The following is a 20912-nucleotide window of genomic DNA, read 5'->3' as shown; positions in this document are numbered from 1 at the left end:
CTATAATCTTGGCCTAGATCATTATACATTGCCTCAGTTTTTTAAGGCTTGTGTAGGAGTAGGTGATTATTGTTTTGGTAAGGTGTCATGGTTGGGTGATAAGACTTGGCTATGAAGGGTATGTTGTTGTGGCTAGTTCTTTGTTCGAGTTTTATGTGAAATGCAGAGATGCTTTGTAGGGACTTTGTGGCATGGAATTTGATGATTTCGAAATTTCTAAGGGTTGGATTATATTTGCGTGTTATCCATTGTTTCAGAAAAATACTGCTTGCAAATGGGGGGAAGATGGATTCCATGTCTATCCCTAGCGTTTTGATTGCTTGTGGAAGGGAAGGAGACTTGATGAAAGGCAAAGAAGTTCACGGTTACGTTTGTAAGAACTCTGAGTTTGATGTGGATGCTCGCATTGGTAATGCCTTAATTGACATGTATGGGAAGTGTGGATGCTTGAATGATTCAGAGGTTTTCAGGAAGAGCAATGCTAGGGGGCTAGCAATTTTTGTGATTGTTAGCTATCAACTAGCCATCAATGATGATTTGATGGTGTGAGATTTCATCCAATGGCTCACCTTCCTCTGCTGGTTACATGCTGGTCAAAATTCAATAAAACTGCTGGCTCCCTAGACTTTTTCTTTCAGGAAAATGCGCCACATGAACGTGGTTACGTGGACTACCATGATATCATGTTATGGGATGCACGGAAATGGGGAGGAAGTTAGGAAGAACTCTTGCTGTTTCAGAAGATGGTTGATGGAGGAATTACACCAAATTCTGTCACACTTACAGCAGCCTTAGCCAGTTGTAGTCACTCTGGTCTGATAGATCTCGGAAAAAAAATTCAGTCCAATTAGTTCTGATTGAACACTATGCATGTATGGTGGATCTTTTGAGCCGCTCTGGGTATCTTGTTGAAGCACTTGAGTTGTTGAAGAGCCTGAAATCATTAGGAACAGGAAACATCTAGGGTGCCTTTCTTGCTGGTTCTGTAATGCACAGCACAAAGATGCTTAGATTGCAAAGATTACAGCTCATCATCTTTTTCAGTTAGAACCAAATAATACTAGTCACTACATAGCCCTATGTGGCATCTATCAGTCTCATGGTATGCTTGATCGAATTGCAACGGTTAGAGAAAGAATGAGGGGTCTAGATCTGGTTAAAACTCGTAATTGTATCTAGATCAATATTGGAAGAAGGGCTTATAAATTCTGCCAAGGTGACCTGTCTCGTCCACTGGCTCAATTGATCACCAGAATAACCCATCAAATTAGCAATACTTAGTTATTGGCGGATGATTTTAGCAGTGTAGAATATTACACATGATACTTGCATTATTCATACATCTTAATCTTAATTATTTCAAAATTAATTTACCTTATGAAAATTGCATACACGTTTTCTTATTTTTTAACCCATATCATATAAATTATATCCATTTTGGTAATTATACATTTCAACATAATTTTAGCGGATATCAACCAAATAATACTCATTTTCTCTGACAAAAAATCAAAAGAAATGCAAACACAAATCACATTGACACCAATCCCATTTTAATCAAAATTAATTATGTAAAATACACATTCATACTAACATCTTTTTCAATAGTTAACGCAAACAGACGATCTGTTTCTTAATAGGCATCGGATGTGTTCTACTTCTAATTCACAAATAAGCAGCAAGTTCTTTGTATAGGAGTTTTTAATCCATATGTGTAACATTAGTGTGTACATGTACACAAATATCTCTACATCATGTTCCACGATAAAAACATAGCACTAAGGTTCTACTACATCTGGTTATCCATTATTAAAAACCATTAAAAAAAAAACATAACGTGTAGTGCTAATGGTTAAGTCAGATAAACACGACAAATTAACTTCACATCTGTAACAAGTTCTAACTGGGTAGCCGTTTAGACAGCTTTTATGGACATCTCCACATATACGCTCCTGGTTGATTTAGTTTCTTCTCTTCTTCTTCTTCTCATTTCTCTCGGCTGAATTCTTCACCTGAAAAAATATGCACAACAAATAATAATAACAATTCTGTCAGTACGAATTCAACAACAGAATCGAAAAACGAAGAATAGAGGTAAAACTTGAAAAGGGCGAGCTGTTCAATGATCAAACTCACCAAGATAATGAGAATTCGGACAAAGATGGCAGCTAAGTCAGTGAACAAGGTCAAAGCATGCTTCACATAATCGAGATCGCCAGAGTGTGCTCTCTCAACTATTTCTTGAGTGTCTACTACAATGTAGCCGACAAACACCAAAAGCCCGAAATACAACTGCACAAGTTGCAAAACAAACACTATATAAGAACCTCACTTTGTTGCAAAAAAAGATATTCGAATCGCCAAGTGCTCACCTCAAACTTAAAGAGAGCTAATGAACCTCCAAAGATAGAAGACGCAAAGTGCAACCAGAGAAGGATGGACAAACCAGAAGAAGCCAGGCCACCAAGGTACAAATACTCCCTGCGCCTTGCAACCAAAGCTGCTCCCGAGAAACATGCAAAGGCCAAGGAAGTTGCCACAAATGCAGTAAAGATGATGCTGTAGCAAAGAAAAATATATCATGAATTTATCCCAATAGCCACAGTACTCTAAGTATGGAGAAATAGTTGTCAAACGAAGGAAAAAATCAAGGTGGGAATTGTTGGGGAATTGCTCTAATAAAAATTCTAGTAGGGGAATATGAATACAATCCCTAAAGTAATTCAATAACCTCATCATTGACATTGAACCGAAAATAAAAAAGCGTTCCCAAAAGATCATAGTAAAAAATGACAAAATGTTAATGGCAGCAGTAGCACACCTTGGATCAACTTCAATGGCCAAATCAATCAACGGGCCAATGGAGGCTCCCTGAAACAGGGCTGATGCCAACAACAAAGAGACCCTCTTTTGCTACACATATTAAAAAATAACAAAGGGCTCTGTAAGTAACAATAAATTGCAAAAAAACACGAAATGAAACAAATACAAGATCACAAGAGCAAAATGTTTCGTGCCTCTTCAGATGGAGGAGTTGAGAGCAACCAGATCATGGCTCCCATGCATCCAACTGACGTAAGAAAACCGCCAATGTTCCAAAGAACATGCAGGTAAGCCCCAACGGCCGCAGCAACCACGGCACAACAGAGTGTGATATAAACCTACAAATCAATCAATGAATCACAACACAATACATACATAAATTAGAATTGACAAGCAGAAATTAGAAAATTCAACAAATTGAATACAAATTGCGAGAAACGGTCTCGTTCTAAATGTGGTACAAAAGAAAGGAACTTGATGGGTGGCACAATTCTAAAATCTAGGTATACTCAATATTATCCAAAGAGAATCGAACATTATCGGGAACAAGTGATTCTCAAATCTTCAAACCCTAGAAATAAGCATCTTTCAAAGCGGTAATTAACGGAAGAACTAAATTGATAGAATCCTAATGCAAAAAGCATAAGAAATCAGGATTTAAGATAGAAATTTCAACGGAATATAGGAAAAACGATTTGGTGATTGTGGAAAAGAACAAGGAGTTAGGGGAAGCAGAAAGGGGTTTAATATAGCGTTACCAGCTTGAGGTGATTCTGAACGACGGGAGAGATTTGGCGGAAGTTCTTGAGAGTGTCGTAGTTCCATCGGCGGCTTCTTGAATCGAAGAACGAAGTGAACGAATCCATTGTTGATTCTTTTTCTCCAATTTCACACAAACGAGCAGAAACAAAACGAAATAGAATGGAATTGCAAAACTGAAGGAAACTCCTGTTTATATTAAAAAAAAAAATATTAGTCCCTCCTCATTTAAAATTATAATTCAGTTTTTATATATTTTTAAAACTAATTTTTTTATTATTTTTTTATAATTAAATTATTATAACATAAAAAATATTAAAATGAGTAGAATATTTTTTTATATATTCAAAATATTTATAATTAATATTTAAATTAAATCTTTCACCGTATATTTTTTTAAAATAAATATTTTATTAATTTTAATATTTTTAACATAAAAAGTAATCTAATTATAAAATTAAAAATAATATAAAAATTTAATTAAAAAATACAAAAATTTAATTAAAAACTTATATAAAAACTCTAATTAAACCTTAAAACCTTCAAATGCCCTTTTAATGGATTTTTATTTTAAACAAATAAATAAAATTTTATATTTACGATTATATGTTTTTTCTAAAATATTTATATATTTATATTTTATTATTTATTTATTTTTACATGAAATAGTCATATATATATATATATATATATATATATATATATATATATATATATATATATATCTACTCATTTAAGAGTGGGTACAGTTGGCTAGCCAAAAGAAAGTTTGACTGGAATGAGCATAATAATTGGTTGTGGATATGGCGACTGCATATTGCTGAGAAGTATAAATTCTTGATTTAGCTAAGTCTTCATAATGCTATTCCTACGGCAGAGTTTCGTTTGAGTCGTGGCTTAACTTTATCTAGCACCGGTCATCGGTGTCAGAATGGTTCTGAATCCATTCTTCATTGTCTTCGAGAGTGTCCTAGTGCCAAGGAGGTCTGGAACTTTTTAGGTCTGTATTCAGATAATTCAGATTTACATGATTGGCTCTATAGAGGTGCAATGAGTGGATATGTTTTTCTTTCTTTTCGACCATCTGGTGGATTTGGAGAAGCAGGAATCATGATTTATTTAATATAGATGATTCTTGGAGTGCTATAAAGTGGTGAGTTTGATTCGTAGTTCAATAAGGGAGTTTCACACTATTTTTGCTATACATCAATCTTTGTCTCCTCCTCTTGTTTGCATTGGTTCCACCTCCAGTTCATTATATTAAATTGAATTGTGATACTAGTTGTTTTGCTCCTTTTGGCTATGCTGGTTTTGGTTGTATCATTCGCAATCCTGATGGATATTGGTTGAAAGGTTGCACTGGGAAAGTCGAAGTGTGCATTATTCTTTTTGATGAATTGTATGCAATTTGGAGAGGTTTACTTCTTGCTTGGGAGAGTGAATTTCGTTAGGTTATTTGTGAAACAGACTGTTTAGAAGCTCTTTTTTTGGTAAACCAAAGAATGCTTAGTAAGGAGATTCCGGAATGGAATTTGGCAAAGCATATACAGGAGGTTATGAATTAGAATTGGAGAGTCTCTATTCTTTTAATTCAGAGGAATACAAATAGTGTTGCAGATTGTATGGCTAAAGCAGCTGCTTCTGTCGCGGACATTCACTCGAATTGGAGCCAACCATGGAGTGAGTTTCAACATCTAATAGATATAGATATGAACCTAGCCAATTAATTTGGTTTTGTCTCTTTTTTTTTTCTTTCTTTTCTATTTAGTCACAAAAAACATAATTAGTTTATGACAAGTTATCAAAATAAATTATTTACAAACTAATATTATCAAATTATAACTTTTAAATATTGTATACGAAAATACAACTTTCACATATTTATAGAAACCACAAAAAGGATAGGGTGGATTTGGTTTTATACGTAAACCGTTAGAGGGGTATAACGGTTTACATTGGAACAAAAAAAAAAAAAAAAAAAGAAACTGCGGCACCCTTCCAGCGATTTCCTCACAAACGTCAAAACCGCGTAAACCGCAAGAGAGGTATAGCGATTTATGCTTGCTTATAAATCTGCCGAATCCAGTCGCAAATTCTTCATTTCGACTGAGTACCAACTATTTTAGAGAGAGAAGTTATTTGTTTAGAGAGGGAGAATTGTGGATCGAGAGGGAAGGAGGAAAAGGCTTGGAGAGTATTTGGGCACTTGAAATTATTAAGGCGTGCGACCATGGCGAACAAAGACAAGCTGTACCGACTCAACAGCGTTGCGCATGTTGCCGGCGGCATCAATGAAGAGGTAAGTTTATTTTTTTTAGTTATTAAATTTTATAGCATAATATATAATATTTAGAGTGCAGTAATTAGAATACAGAATTTAAGATATGTAGCTTACTATTTGAAAGTTAAGATTTAAAATTTAAAATTAAGGATATAGTATTTAAGTAGAATGTTTATCCTCCAGTAATTGAAATTTAGGATTCAAATTTTAAATATAGTGTTTAAGAATTATAAGGATGTTTTTTAAATATGATATTTGAAAACTAAGATTTAAAATTTTAAACTTTAAATTTTAAATTTTAAATTTTAAAATTAGAAGTATTGTAGTTTAGAATTTGAAATTTAAGACTTAAATTTTAGAAATAGAACTTAAGGTTTGTATTTCATCATTTAAAATTTAATATTAAGTCTTAAAATTTAAATTTTAAACTTTAAATTTTATAATATAGGACATATAAATTTAAAAGTTGAAGATTTTTCACTTATTGTAAAATACGTTTAGATCTATAAAACAAAATTTTATGTAAAAGTTCATACGTGTTGTTTCTCTATTTTAATAAAATTAGCTTGAAAAATAATGTTAAGTGAAGTGTATCTGGAATTTTAGTTAAGATTTAATAGATAGAAAACTTGTAGTTTTTGTGTTTGATTATAATTTATGGTTTAAATTTGTAAGTATTGAAATTTCATTTGGTGTGATTTTTTTCTCACATCATGCAGCCAAGTAGGTGTATCTACAGCATTCGAAGGCAATAGAATTCATACCCTATTTGGAGAGTGCTGGTTTGTACCACCTGGCTAGACTAAACACGCATTAGTTCTGGTTGGATGAACCCCTGGTTAGCGCATTTATTGAGAGGTGGTATCCTGAGATGCACACCTTTCATGTGCCGTTCAGGGAGTGCATCATCATGCTGCAGGATGTGGCATATCAGTTGGGGTTGTCCGCTGATGGAAAGGCTGTATCTGGGTGCGTCACAAATTTTGACCAGTTGATGGATGATGGCAGCAGGCCGGCTTGGATGTGGTTTCAGGAGTTATTTGGCGAGTTTCTGCCGCCAAATAGGGTAAAACAGTTCACAGTCCACTTCACATAGTTCTATAAGAGGTTTAAGGAGCTACCGGTGGATATGATTGAGGACACCATACGCATATACGCACGTGGGTACATTATGATGCTGCTATCCACTCAATTGTTTGGTGACAAGAGTGCAAATCGGGTACATATACGGTGGTTGCCGTTTGTGGCGATGCTTGACGAGTTGGGAATTTATAGTTGGGATTCGGCTGCGTTGGCATGACTATATCGATGCATGTGTCGGGTGGCCAACAGAAATGTCACGAACTTGGCAGGTCCCCTCTAGCTACTACAATCTTGGATATTCTGGCGGTTCTCTACTCTCAGGCCGCATGGATTTGACGACTTTTTTTTTTTCGTTGGCATCCAAGTATTAGTTTATGCATTTAAGCTTTCATTATTTGTTTGTCAGTTATAAACTTTTGAGATCCTGGATTATTTATTCATATGACATTGTCATCCTCCAGGTGGGCCACTTATTTACCGACATCCGATCGAAAGGAGTAAAGAATCATCCAGTTTCGCCTTGCATTAGACCGGTTGGGTGGTCGAAATGTAAATTGTTTGTGTCTGTTTTGAAGTTTCATTACTCGTTCGCCAACATGGCTGTATATGGTGTACTAATGGTAGATTCTGTTGTCATTTGCAGATTGTGTGGGAGCCTTATGCTGCACTTGACGTGCTTGCGGTTGTTCATCCGGAGATTCTAGTTGAAGAGCATAGTCGGTTATGGTGGGCGGTCACTAGCCTGATATATTTTCCCGTGATTGAGTGGCATCAAGTGGATAGGGTGTTCCCACAGCTCGGTGGCATATAGCATGTGCCTGGAGCAGCCCTGAACATAGACTGGCTTCATGGCAAGGATGGTAGGGTGGAGATAGGTGGTTCTCGAGTTATTTTCAGACATGACATTTGCATTAGGACAACAAAGTTGATTCTATTTTGAGTATTCAGAGAGTGGCTAATCCAAAAATTAGCCGTCTCACATCCTGACCTTTGAAACTGAGGGTGAAATTAGCTGCAACATGACGAATGCAAAATGCTTGATATGCATGAGGTGGTAGCCAACCACTGTCAGGTGCCTCCAGTGCCGCCTTAATGTCATTATGCTTGTCAGAGATCACCGGAATGCCTTCTTGCGGAGTCACATGTTGACGCAAGTTGGATAAGAAAAAAGCCTAGGATTCTGCATTCTCCCCTTCCACAAGTGCAAAGGCAATGGGCAAGATATTCGAGTTACCATCTTGCGCAATAGCCAGAAACAAAGTACCGTCGTACTTCCCACACAAATGAGTCCTGTCGATGCTGACCAGTGGCTTGCAATGTTGAAATGCCTTAATGCATAGAAGAAATGTCTAGAAAAGATGATGAAAGTACCCGGTAGATTCATCAACCTGATTACCGATATGCATCGGAGAAGTCTTCAACAACGCCACAGTTTCATCCATTGTGGATTGCACACTAAGGATCCACCGAGGCAACTCGGCATACGACTTTTTCCAATCCCTGTAGATCTGTGCAACTGCCTTCTGTTTTACCATTCAGACCTTTCTGTAACTAGTCCTGAATCCGTAGGTTGCTTCAGTAGCTTCTTGCAACACTTTTATCGTAACCGCTGCATCGACTCTAACAAACGAAAATATATTCACACCAATGACATGATGATCAAGCTGTCAGTAATCACTCGAAATCGATGTAGCCAAGCAAGTGTAACGTCCATTGTACCTTCTAAACTCCCAAGTACTCTTTCGTTGCCGAAGTATGATGCAAATCAACTACGTGCAACCTTTACCAAACTCCTTGTATCTCCCATGATACTTGAGATGATATGACTCTATCACCCTGTACTCAACTCCAAGACGAAAGCTATAATTTTTTACACTCAATATAGCTTCCTCCTTAGTTTGGAAAGATTGGCCAATTTGAAATTCCACAGAAGGAAGTCCTTCATGTAATCCTTGACCTCCAAAGGTAGGATCTATGTCCGGTTGCTAGCCGACGGTTTTCAAATTCAGTATTGAGAAATATGGAGGATGTTGCTGACTTGCTATGTCTCGGAACTGGATGGCCCTTGATGTGTAGGTGAGACCCTCAGAGTTCCTTGTCACTGTCCCCACGATGTGAACAGGCACTTTGTTAGAATCATACGGGGTAACCTAGCTATCCCAATTGCAACAGATGGAGGATCAGCCAATAGACAACCAGGTACAATGACAGGCATCGAGGTAGAAGTACCCCCACCGTTGTCGACTGAGGATTCGGCGCTGATGCCCAGAACTATCGACGCCATCTTCCAACTTAGCATACAGCTCGTGTATTCTCACTTCTGGAAAATTTCGCCGACAATAAAACCAAACCTGCATGTCTTCGTCCGACCTTATCACAAATGTTTCATGCTTCACACCAGTTGACACAACCGCAATCAGAATTTTGTAGAACAACTTCTTCACCCACTTGGTCCCACACAACCCCGCCTTTTGCAATATATTCGTCTTTAGCTCTGATAACATATTTGTTGACCGGATAAAAATATTCACCGGTTTTCTATCAGTGAACTTAATACCGTGCCTTTTACTTTTTTGAATTTTTCCAAAACAATGGACTAGAACAAAAAATTCTCCTCACTATCCATTTGTAAATTTGTAAAAATGACCATCTACCATCACACCACTCCCTCCTGCTTGGTATTTATAGGCATCTCTAGGCAAACATAAATTGCTATACCCCTCTCGCAGTTTATGCAGTTTTGGCGTTCATGAGAAAACCGCTGGAGAGGTGCCACAGTTTCTTCTTTTCTGTATTCCAACATAAATCGTCATACCCCTCTAGCGATTTACGTCTAATACCTAATCTGTCCTAACCCTCTCGCGATTTTCATAGATATGTAAAAGTTGCATTTCCGTATGCAATGTTTAAAAGTTGTAATTCGGTAATATTGATGAGCAAATAATTTATTTTGGTAACTTTCCCCTTAGTTTACATCGTAACCAATTTTGTTATCAATGTAAATTAGAGATATGTATATCTATTTAAATTTTAATTTTTTTTAATTTAAAGTAGAATTTGATTTTAATATCTTGATAGTATAAATTATTTTATACAATCATCTAATTATATTTATTAACTATTTATGTTGTCAATATAAAAAAATAATTACTTTTACTGTCGTCCCTAATTAAATACATATATAAAATTGTTGAACATCAATAATATATTAAAATTAAATTTTTCATGTTGTTTGTCAAAACTCCTATTAATAAGATAAAATATTCTTTGTCAATGAGCTATAACTCAAATTGCATAATCTCTCCATATTCACTTAAAGATTGCAAGTTTAAATTTCACTCATAAAAAAAAATATTTTTTTAGTTTTTATCGTTTGGACTAACTCTTAATTTTGTTTTTAATATTTAAAGTGTTTAATTTTTATTTTAAATATTTTATTTATCTTATTTTAACCATCTACTTTAAAATTATTATTATTATTAAATATCTTTTCTTTCTATGATTTTCTTTTAACTAGCAATAAAAATTATAATTACAGTGATTATAGTGGTAGTTTTAATTATTTGAGAAGAAAAATGATAAGGAAAAAAAAAATAAATAAATAAACAAATAAAGACTAAAAAATTAGAGATTTGGTGCTATATTAAAACAAGTACTTCTTATCTTTTAATAGTGAAGTATCTTATTCTCATATTTATGTGAAAGAGTATGATTTTTTTGTTATAGTTTATGTTTTTAAATTAGAATTATTAATATAAATTATAATAAATAAATAATTAAGATTTATTTAATTAATAAGTAATAGCGAGAAGTTTAAAGATTAGCTGAGCTTGGATTCATTAAAATTCTATTTTTTTCTAAAAAGAGACTGAAATAGACTGAAATGAAACTAACTTTTCACCAAAAATCATATTTTTAGCTGTCAGATTTTTTTATTTTTTTATTTTTCCAGGAAGCTATCTTGTTTTCTTTTTGTTTGTATCTATGATGGTTTCTAGAGGCGGATTAACTAAGGAAATTATGTGCTAAATACATATCTCGTTTTGTATCATTTGTCAGAAAGAATTTTTAATTCCATTAAATATTGCAATTTTGTTTAGATTAGGTCTCTTTTAAAGAGAAAATCTAAAAATTCAACTTTATATAAAATTAAATATCTAATTTTTTTAAAAAATTTATTTTAAAATTAGAAAAATTAATTTTATACTCAAATAACACGCGTCCTCTTATTCTATTCACCTCTCTTCTCCTCTTCTTCTACATTTCTTTTTCTTCTTTCTTTCCGTTTTTCTCTCTTTGTATCATCTCTTTCTCCACGTTTTTTTTCTTCTATTCGATATCACCTATCAAAATTCTAGTATAAAGTACAATAATTTTATATTTTTGTTAGATTTTAAATGCTTTTTTAATGAGTTTAGATGTTTTTTCTGTTTTAGATGTTATTTTTTTATTATTTTAGATATTTTTTGGTTAAGTTTTGGATGTTATTTTAAAACATAAGAAAAAAATATTCGACAACTAAGAGAAAAAAAGCATCTAAAATTATTAAAAAGAATTATCCAAAATCTAAAAAAAATAAATATCTAAAACATAGAAGAAGAGAAAAAGAGAGGATCGCATTACTACGTTCGTGACGTCACGAGTAGCTGAAGATGACAGAAGGTGATGCATCATTGACGGTGGAGGACTCGCAGCTGCTGGTGGCAGAAGAGGACGTGCGGGACGTGCGGCTTTGATGTTAGTCATACGTACGTGAGGGAAAGGGTTTTTTGGTTATTTTTTTTTTACTATAAATAAGAGTGAAAGTGAGATTAGGACTACTCTTAATTTAAATTTTTTTTTTTTGTAATTCTGCTAGGTAACCAACTAAAATGCAACCAACTAGTGAAAAAAAGTGCCCATTAACAAAAAAAGCAATATCCTAAATCAAAAGACAAGAGTTACCCTAATTTCACTTTCATTCTCATTTACTATATAAAAAAAAGCAACCACAAAAAAAAACATCTAAAATTATTGTAAAAGATTATTCAAAATTCTTTTAATTAGGATAAAAAAATACATTACTTCTAAATATAGAAACATTCAAAACATAACAAAAGAAAGATATCTAAAATCATTTTAAAAATAAAAAAGCTTAATAAAATGAGATTTTCAAAATTATTAAAAAAACATGCGAAAACAAAAAAAACATATAAAACTATTAAAAAAATAATTTAAAATCTAAAAAAGAAGAAATATAAAAAAACATTCAAAACATATTACAAAAACGCATCCGAAACCTAAAAAAAATAGAAGCGTCAAAAACTTAAAAGAACATCGTGCGTGACGTAACCGCGACAGTTTATATTGGAAAGCGACGCATCGATAGGTTGGAGAAGAGGATGTGGCGTTGTGGGGAGAAGAGTTTGGAAGGAGATGCGACACGGCAGGAGGAGAAGATCGCAGTGTCGCGTTTTTTGAAAGATAAATTATGTGGTGCCTATAGTTTTGGTGTCGAAATTACCGAATTTGCCTTTTATGATATGTTTTAAATATTAAAAAAATATTTATTTATGTATTTTTTAATTTAAATACTAATTTTCATCTCTTTTTAATAAGTTAGGCAAGTATATATAAACATCATGGCATACACTTTTTTTAAAATCAGATTTTTTGAGTGTAAAACTAGTTCTTAAAAATTTAAAATAAGATATTTTGAAAGTTGGCTGCTAGCTGACTTAATTGGCAGCATATTAAATTAGCTACTCCACTACAAGAAATAAGGGGTTTAGCCACGAAAAAAATTGTGGCTAAACTCTAAAATAACCGTAGCAATTATATATTGGCCACGAAAGAATATTTGTGGCTAATCGGGGAGTTGCATTTTTAATTTGCCACGATTTTAGCGTTATTAGCCACAATTTTAAACATCGTGGAGACCTTCAAAGAGCCACGATTTGTATATCATTGTCCACGCATAATGCCGTGGCTAAATAAGAATAATTAAATCAAAAAGTATAATTCTACTACACTTCATCCGTAGCTAATTTGTGCAGGCCGGGTTTTTCAGCCACATTTTTTTTGTGGCTAACGTTGGGTTATTTAATCACACTATTTTTGTGGCTAACTCACTATATTTTTCACATACAATCCAAGGCTAATTTGTGCTAATTTACTCTAATTGAACAGTTTTATTAAATTAAAATTATATTTATATATATTACATTAATAACAAAAATCAAACTTTTTAAATATATAACATCTAACATTTTTCCATAATAATAATAATAATAATAATAATAATAATAATAATAATAATAATAATAATAATAATAATAATAATAATAATAATAATAGTCTAAACTTATATATAATAAGAAATAAAATTTTTTTAACATAAATAAAATAAATTCTAATCCCTTTTAAATTAAATATATTTAAAATTTTAACTATTACTTATTAAATACATCAATTAAATGTCTAGCATATTACTGGATAAATTAGGCACTTTATCACTGTATTTTGATAACAAAAATTTGTACAGAGCTGCCATATCCATAGCTTTTTCTCTAAAGTTTCAACCGTTTCTCTAAATTTATCACATATCCTACATTTTCAGCACCAAAGACCTTTTCAATTTACAGCGTTGCTCTACGAGCCATTACACCCAGAAATCGTATCAATAAATTTACGTCATTATCTCGACTTTGTTCATTCCCATCAACTTTCATAATGTCTTTTTCATCCTTTTTCAAATGCCAAACTTGAATTGTCGTCCTTTTGCCGGTTGTAATTTCTCCCATAGAAGTGTCTACAATGAATACAAAATTGAATAAAAGAAATAAACTAAATATTAGAACTAAAAAAATCACGTAAAAAAATTGAAATTTCATATACCTTTGACATTCACAACTAAAGGGTCATTATAATCTTTTCTGGTAGGAACAGTTGGTTGAGACTTATTTCACCCAAATCTTCTGCAAATTCTTCATTGTTGTTAATATTCTGTGTTATCGTAGTTCTGCTAAAAGGGCCTCTTCTGAATTATTATGTTTTTGCTTCACGAAAAAATTTACTAAAAAAACTAACAAATAACAAAGAAAAAATCCGTATTTTGAGTTTGGAGGATACCCTATCATATGATAGGATTCATATAGTGTGGTTAAAGAGAGTGTGCTGCAGAAAAGTAGGAGTTAAAAGACAACGTGAATGATGGAAAGTTATATTGAAATTTGTCCGTGATTATTTTAACTTTCCGCCAAAAGCTACTTCAAAAGTTAAGCGCACATTAAAATTTTAAATTTTAAAAATTCAGCTTGACCAATGTTATTTAAATCGTCTTTTAATTTTCTTTAATTTTAAGAATATTTCTTTCCATCCTATTGTTTATTATCTACTAAATATACCTTAAATTATTTTATTTTTAATACAATAATTATTTATTTATTTTTTAATGGTCAAATATAATAAAAAATTTAAATTTAAATTTTGATTCTGTAATATTTTTGTCTTTAATTTTTATTATAATAACAATAAATAACAAAAAAACTACTTTAATAAATATATGACCCTCACAATCTCTCATTTCATGCAGTTAATAGTTGATGATTCAAACAATATACTATCATTTAATTATTTACCTATTATACACGAAATAATATAATAAGAGTTATACATTAAGTAAATTTTGTAAATATTTTTACCTGAAAAATTTAATGTTTAATAAATTTTAATTACTAAATTAGTTACTAAAATTTTATTACATTAGACAAATTTAATTATCAGATAAAATTGTTATAAGAAATTTTATAAATTAATTTTTTTGTTACTTAATAAAATTTCAAACTTTTATACAAGTGACTCATAAATTAATTAGTATTAATTTTTTTATAACTGGAAATAATTGTAAAATAATTAATTAATGTAATATACCAATTAAATATTAGTAAAAATAAAAAATTTAATTCATAATTTTACAAAATAATTTTTAAAAAGATAATTATACATATAATAAGAGTATAGTACTCACAAAAATATATAATGAGTACTAAACCATGTAAATAAGACTATTTTTTTAACTTATTCTCATTTTTTTAAATTCAAAAAATGATAAAATAATTTATTTTTAATAAAAAATAAAAATTTTTTTATACTTACAAATTATTGAACTTTTTATTATCTATTCAAATTATATTATTTTAGTTAAATAAATTTTATCTTTATAATTAACTCAAATATTAGAATATTATATTTATTTTTATAATTTTTTATTTTATCTAAATTCATTTTTTTTATATTTTCAGATTTAATTTTATAAATATGTGTTAATGTTAGAATATTAAAAAAATGATACTATACATTAATAAATTTATTTAAAAAATTAATTTATTCAAGACAGAATAGCCATGGTACGTTAATGTAAGCAAGAAATACAGCTACAAAAAATATTATTCGTAGCAAAAAATTAAATTTTAGCCACTGTCATAATGTTTCGTGATAAATAGAAGACACACTTATTTATTTTTATCACGATTTAATGTTAGTAGTTAAAATTTGGTAGCTAAACACCGTTTTTGTGGTAGTGCTCATACTTTCTCTTTATTTTTGTTAGGTTTTTTTTTGCGGTTCATACATTAGTTGACAGTTAGCTAGTATCCTAGTTGAAATCCATAGCCGTGTAAATATCTAATTCTGACCGCACCTCACGCTTCACTCTTATCTCGATTCTCTTCTTTGACTCCTCTTCCATATATATATATATTCACTTCTGAACTGCACGAGTATGATGCCAAGACAGGGGTTCCATTCCTTGGTTTCAAAACATTGGTGACACCACCCGATGATCTTGTTCCCGATCCTGTGATTTCACCCGCAAGTATCTGATTGGATTATAAGTTAGATGTTTATATGTTGAACAATGATAAGATGAATCAACCTACACGGTCAAGAATAAATACATTGGAGAACTACGCGACAATACTCGGATATAATTCACCTGCTTTCATGTTGATCTATTATACACATGATCAAGTGGTGCGTCAAACCTTAGTAATTATTAATACAAAAATATTATTTGTACATTAAAATCAGTCATTAAAATTAATCACTAATATATTTGTGTATAAATATATGTGTGGTTTAATTTATTTTTAATGTGTATTTATATTTTAACATATATTATATATTGGTAACTAATTTTAGTATACAGGTAGTATAATAATTATTAATAATGTGATCGATCATGATATTCTATGTATTGTTGGTGGTCACGATTATGGTGTAGTATACTTGGAAAATGGACTTATCTATCAACTTTTCCCTAGCTCAAATTCACCTACTGCTTCTTCAGTTTGGCTGTTAACTTCCTAGGTTCCTTAGTTTAAAAAGTAGTAGTTATTATTCTAGTTTAGTGTTAAATTACTTGTGATTGTGAAGCCTTTTGTTTTTTAAGATTTTTCTTGAGTCCCCTCAGATGAGTTATTTTATTATAGCACTTGCACTTACATATAAAAATATAGTTTTGTTCAAAACAATCAATCTTTATAACTGTTTGCTATAGATATATACTACTAGCTTGAGATAGAATAAATAACCGCTTTTGGTCTCTCCTTTTATTCTCCAATTTCATCTTTATATTCAATTTCAAAAACATAAATTTCAATCACATTAAATCAGTTTAAAATATAATTTATCATGTAAAGATAATAAATAAACAACAAAGAGACGCGTGGTATTATTAAGTAATACATTTTTTCTGTAGTGTGGCCAAAATAGCTGCCAAATCCATGTGTGGTTTTCTTGAGTGGTTAGAGCCTTGGGCCGAGTTGTCTCCTGTTATTGTACATGACTAGTCTAATCCTGTTAAGCTTTGCTGCTGTCTTTTCTCTTTTCCATTGTTTTCTTGTTAGACACCCAGAAAAGAACATCTTTCTTGAATCGTGATTGAAGAGAAAATAATACACGGCTAACTAAAACCATATTTTACTAATTTGCTTTGGGGTGAAGTAGCAGTGTAGATCAAGGATCAGAATTTATTTACTTTATGTTTTCGGTTTAAAGTTTTCCTTTTGAGATGAAGGATTCAGAGAATTTCAATTGTTGATAGCTATAATGTTATATCGTAAATTATTAACAAGCATCCCCTTCTTATCTCTGCATTCTAATGTGTATGCCTTTCTAAAGAAAAAAGAAAAGTACTATCCAGTATACCATATGGCAGTTAAGGCATAAAAAATAAAGAACAAAAATCTCATTGAAAAGAATATAGGAACTTTACACTTTTACAGTGTTAACACGAGAAAGGTCTTGCATGCAAAGGGTTTCCACAATAAAAATCATTCCGTAGATGGTGATAGTGATGGTGGTGGTGAAGAGAATAGAAGTTTTAAAAGAAAGCCAAGCACAAGTCCAATGAGACCTACAAAAAAGGCAAAGATAAGGGAAAAGCCAGGATCTCCTCTTTGGCTTTTTCGCCTTTTCAGCATGTCCTGCATATAAACACAACCCAACCAATGAATTCAATATTCAAAAGTAAAATATCGAAGTTATAATGTAGATTCAAGTTTTCCATAGAACAAAAGAACTAAAGAGAGAGCAGACTTGGCCAAAATCCTGTGATAATGAAGTAATACAGGGAAACATGTTGCATAATTACCAGTTCCTGTTGCAGCTGTCGTGTTTGTCTCAGGGCGGCATCTCTTTCTTCCTTCAGCTGCTGTAAAGCCTGATTCTTGAGGGGAAAAAATAGGAAATTTAATTATGGGGCATTGAATGATATAATGAAGGAAACTTGTTTCCAAATGAACCTAATTATCATGTAACAATAGGTAATCTTTTAGGCAGAGACTATCACTCAAATACAGAAAACGGAACCATGATTCAAAGCAGTGGGAGAGATTTAACTTCAACTAAAGCCTATTAAATGGGTCCTTAAAAGAAGCTCATATAACTTGCTTAGCTAAGGAAAAAAAATTAATTACAGAAAAATGAAACCAGCGTCACAAAGACAGAAGTGAACTTCAACTCCACTAAGTAATCTATAGACAGTCCAATAAGAAATAAACTTCTAAATGTGGTTTTCAGAAAGTAATCTTCCTAAACCAGTTTGATACCCAAGCATATTTTCTCTTCCACACACTAGTCATCCGCAAATTATTCTACATGGCATAAGCTGCTAGATGCTTTATGGCATTTGTAGCCAGATGCTAGGTCTATTCTAAACAAAGAAATACGATGCAGGCAAAGATTTATATTTTACAGGAGAAGGGTTATACAATTGGAAGTTTCTTTAGTAATTGATTGAGTAAAATTATGTTTTCTGTTTTCCCTTATCAATCACATAATTTTTCTGGCTAACTTGCATTTTTCTTTTTTTTAAAAAAATGAAAGGTCGTGTTCTCCAATCGCATTGTTTGTCTACATTAAAAGTTTATGCATCTATAAGATAGAATTGGTCCTGAGTGATTAATACCCTTATATCATTTCTTAGCCTAATAGCCTGTACTCGTTTTGAAATATATTAAGTTTATTTGTCATTCCAAGAGACTCCTAGCCGATGAAGATTCTAGGTTGGCAGATTGAATGTATCATATAACATAGAGCTAAATACACAAAATTAAAACTCTACAAAGAGAAGAATAAACAGAAACTCAAACTGATTCCACGAATGTAGGGGGAAGAAGAGACTCACATAAGAACTATCAAGTTTTTGTGCGGAGTTCTTCAATGCATCATCTTCAGAGCTTCCTTGGGTTAAGTTAGAAGCAATATACGCAACTCTTAGTTTCAACTCTTCTATTGTATTTCCACTTTCCTTATTAAACTACAAGCCAATTAGCAGCATTCATGGTTAATTTTTTTTCTTTCCAAATTATACAGTTGATCCCATAAAACAAGGACAGTCTTGAAACTCTTACAGTATCTGCAGGAAGATCATCAACATCAGTATTTGGATTCACTACTGTGCTCTGTAGTAGAAACTTGTCCTTGCATTGCATGTCTGGAGGGTATTCACGTTGGGCTTGAAGAGTGACTGTACAATACAAAAAATTGAACAATATGACAAAGGCTGATACCACTATGAAACAGAATAGCAAAAGCTTGGTGCTTGACAACAAGTTATCGGTTTTAGGTCCCACAGTATTTAACCAAAAAATGGGACACTTGAAACTATAAAATCCAGAAATTGTGCAACACATGTTTGCTAATAAGCTCCAAATCGCTTTCTTTTCCCTGGTTCTAAAATCTTTATGATATTGGGATTTGTGAAGAAAAACACCTGATTTCTGACCATTGATGATAGTTGAAATTACCAGTCTACATAGACCTCAGAAACAGGTTATATCTTATAACCATATCTCAGATGAAACAACATATTTCTAAATTTGTATCTATAGAACAGAGCAGGCATTAAGTTATTCGTTCACATGCATAACTCCTATAAGGAATTGACAGAAACATTTGGGTTGTCATAAGCAGCTTAAGCTCGGACCATAAAAAATCTGAATGAAGTGTTTATAAGAAAAAATAAAAATGCTTTTGTCAACAAGTGCACCTTTAGGGTATATTCTAAGTATTAAAAGAAATTATCTACCACTTAATTAGTCAACAGAATACTTTTCATATAATTAGCTTTGGAATTTTCAATCAGGATATTAAATGCATGTTCCTTTCATATAATAATTTCGTAGTCCTTAACATGTGATTTATACACATTTCAGAAACCCGAAAGTTAAATAAGAATATATCTATCAAAGAACTAGACAATAGTTTTTGGTGAAGGAATAAAGGAAAGGACTTAAAAATGACTAGGCAATATTAGCAAGGAGCACCTCTGATGATACACGAGTCCCAGGGCTGTATAACACCAGTGTTAGGCCGTACAAAGTACTTCTTTGGCGAAGTGGTCTTGACCTACAAAACAGCAATAACATAACATTGAAATTAGATCCAATCAGATACAAGCAACATGAAGTTCATACCAGAATGTGTAGTTTAAGAAAGTACCTTGAAAGCAACATAGTTCTCTGTGTTATTCACAACTTTAAGATCACAAAATGATTGCTTCTCCAGCTCAACTGGTTACAAGAATAACATAAGAAAATTTTGAATAAGAGCTCAAGTTTATTGAGGAAAAGAGAGAATAAGAATTCATGTTTACATTATATAATATATAAATTCTTCTGTTGAATATCAGAATAACTGAAAACATGTACAACCATATATTAGAGCAATATGTTGCCTAACGTGCTCTTCGATTTGCCAAACAGGGAGAACCATGAATCCATAATAATGCGCTCTAGAAACATAAGAAGTAGAAATGGCTAAAAGCATATCTTAATGGTTCACTGAATTCTTATTAAGCCTTGTAATTAATAAGTACAACAACTACAAGTCTAAGATGAATAAGAAGTGAGGGATTAAATTTCCAAAAAAGATATACATAAATGTCGAATGTCCAATCTATTAGAATTTAGAACGTTGTTTTTATGTTAAATTAGGATTATTAATGATGATCCGCAGATAAGAGAGTAAAAAAAATGAATCATGCAATTTGCTTGCATAGACGATCAGAAAGAATAAAATTAACGAGAGAGAGAGAGAGAGAGACGTACAAGGGAACCTGAGTTCATCGGGACTGACGGAGATGAGAGGGGAGGCAGAAGCAGCGGCGGGAGTAGACATGGCGGAAGAATGAAAAAGCAGAAAGAGGGGGAAAGTGGGGAAGAGGAAGAGGAAGAGGAAGAAGAGAGGAAAAGGAAGGAATATGTGGTGGAACGAGGATGAAGGGGGGTACCCATGGGGACGAGTGGATGCCTATGCCTTAGAAGTAGCCTAACCACTAACCGGATCTCTCGCTCTTTCTATTTTCTACAACCAGTCTCTCTTCCCCTCTTTTACCCTTATAACATTTTTCATTCTATTTTAATTATATATAAATGATGGTAATTACTCATTAATATTTAAAAATATATCAAAATAAAATAAT

The 20912-nt window shown here is 32.2% G+C and overlaps 2 protein-coding genes across 3 annotated transcripts; both read right to left on the bottom strand.

Annotated features, from left to right (window-relative positions):
* Positions 1 to 1664: 1664 nt before the first annotated feature.
* Positions 1665 to 3787, bottom strand: LOC130979189 (bax inhibitor 1-like). The gene is made up of 6 exons (XM_057902566.1): positions 3582 to 3787; positions 3018 to 3161; positions 2822 to 2913; positions 2373 to 2559; positions 2137 to 2292; positions 1665 to 2012 (listed from the first exon to the last, which is right to left on the bottom strand). Exons 1-6 carry the CDS (start codon positions 3687 to 3689, stop codon positions 1962 to 1964), a joined length of 738 nt encoding a protein of 245 aa, XP_057758549.1. The 5' UTR covers positions 3690 to 3787; the 3' UTR covers positions 1665 to 1961.
* Positions 3788 to 17159: 13372 nt separating this feature from the next.
* Positions 17160 to 20782, bottom strand: LOC130979773 (vesicle-associated protein 2-1). 2 transcript variants are annotated; one of them, XM_057903311.1, is made up of 7 exons: positions 20539 to 20782; positions 19931 to 20001; positions 19756 to 19837; positions 18841 to 18956; positions 18615 to 18746; positions 17580 to 17648; positions 17160 to 17412 (listed from the first exon to the last, which is right to left on the bottom strand). In XM_057903311.1, the coding sequence occupies exons 1-7, from the start codon at positions 20606 to 20608 to the stop codon at positions 17260 to 17262; spliced, it is 693 nt and encodes a 230-aa protein (XP_057759294.1). In that variant the 5' UTR covers positions 20609 to 20782; the 3' UTR covers positions 17160 to 17259. The 2 variants fall into 2 exon arrangements, with proteins under 2 accessions (XP_057759294.1, XP_057759293.1); XM_057903310.1 differs by having other exon boundaries at positions 17580 to 17654; positions 20539 to 20781.
* Positions 20783 to 20912: the final 130 nt, after the last annotated feature.

Source organism: Arachis stenosperma, chromosome 5 (assembly GCF_014773155.1).
Source record: "Arachis stenosperma cultivar V10309 chromosome 5, arast.V10309.gnm1.PFL2, whole genome shotgun sequence".
NCBI lineage: Eukaryota > Viridiplantae > Streptophyta > Magnoliopsida > Fabales > Fabaceae > Arachis > Arachis stenosperma.
The sequence above is the reverse complement of the archived record's forward strand: the minus strand, read 5'-3'. Positions and strand labels throughout refer to the sequence as shown.

What these genes read in the sequence shown, in the direction of transcription:
- LOC130979189 (XM_057902566.1), bottom strand. Translation starts at nt 3,689, where the DNA reads ATGGATTCGTTCACTTCGTTCTTCGATTCAAGAAGCCGCCGATGGAAC. An exon ending in CAACTCCTCCATCTGAAGAG is followed by an intron (nt 2,914 to 3,017) that starts GCACGAAACATT and finishes TAATATGTGTAG; the next exon opens with CAAAAGAGGGTCTCTTTGTT. An exon ending in TCCGAATTCTCATTATCTTG is followed by an intron (nt 2,013 to 2,136) that starts GTGAGTTTGATC and finishes ATATTTTTTCAG; the next exon opens with GTGAAGAATTCAGCCGAGAG.
- LOC130979773 (XM_057903310.1), bottom strand. Translation starts at nt 20,608, where the DNA reads ATGTCTACTCCCGCCGCTGCTTCTGCCTCCCCTCTCATCTCCGTCAGT. An exon ending in AGAACTATGTTGCTTTCAAG is followed by an intron (nt 19,838 to 19,930) that starts GTACTTTCTTAA and finishes GCTGTTTTGTAG; the next exon opens with GTCAAGACCACTTCGCCAAA. An exon ending in GACAGCTGCAACAGGAACTG is followed by an intron (nt 17,413 to 17,579) that starts GTAATTATGCAA and finishes GTTTATATGCAG; the next exon opens with GACATGCTGAAAAGGCGAAA.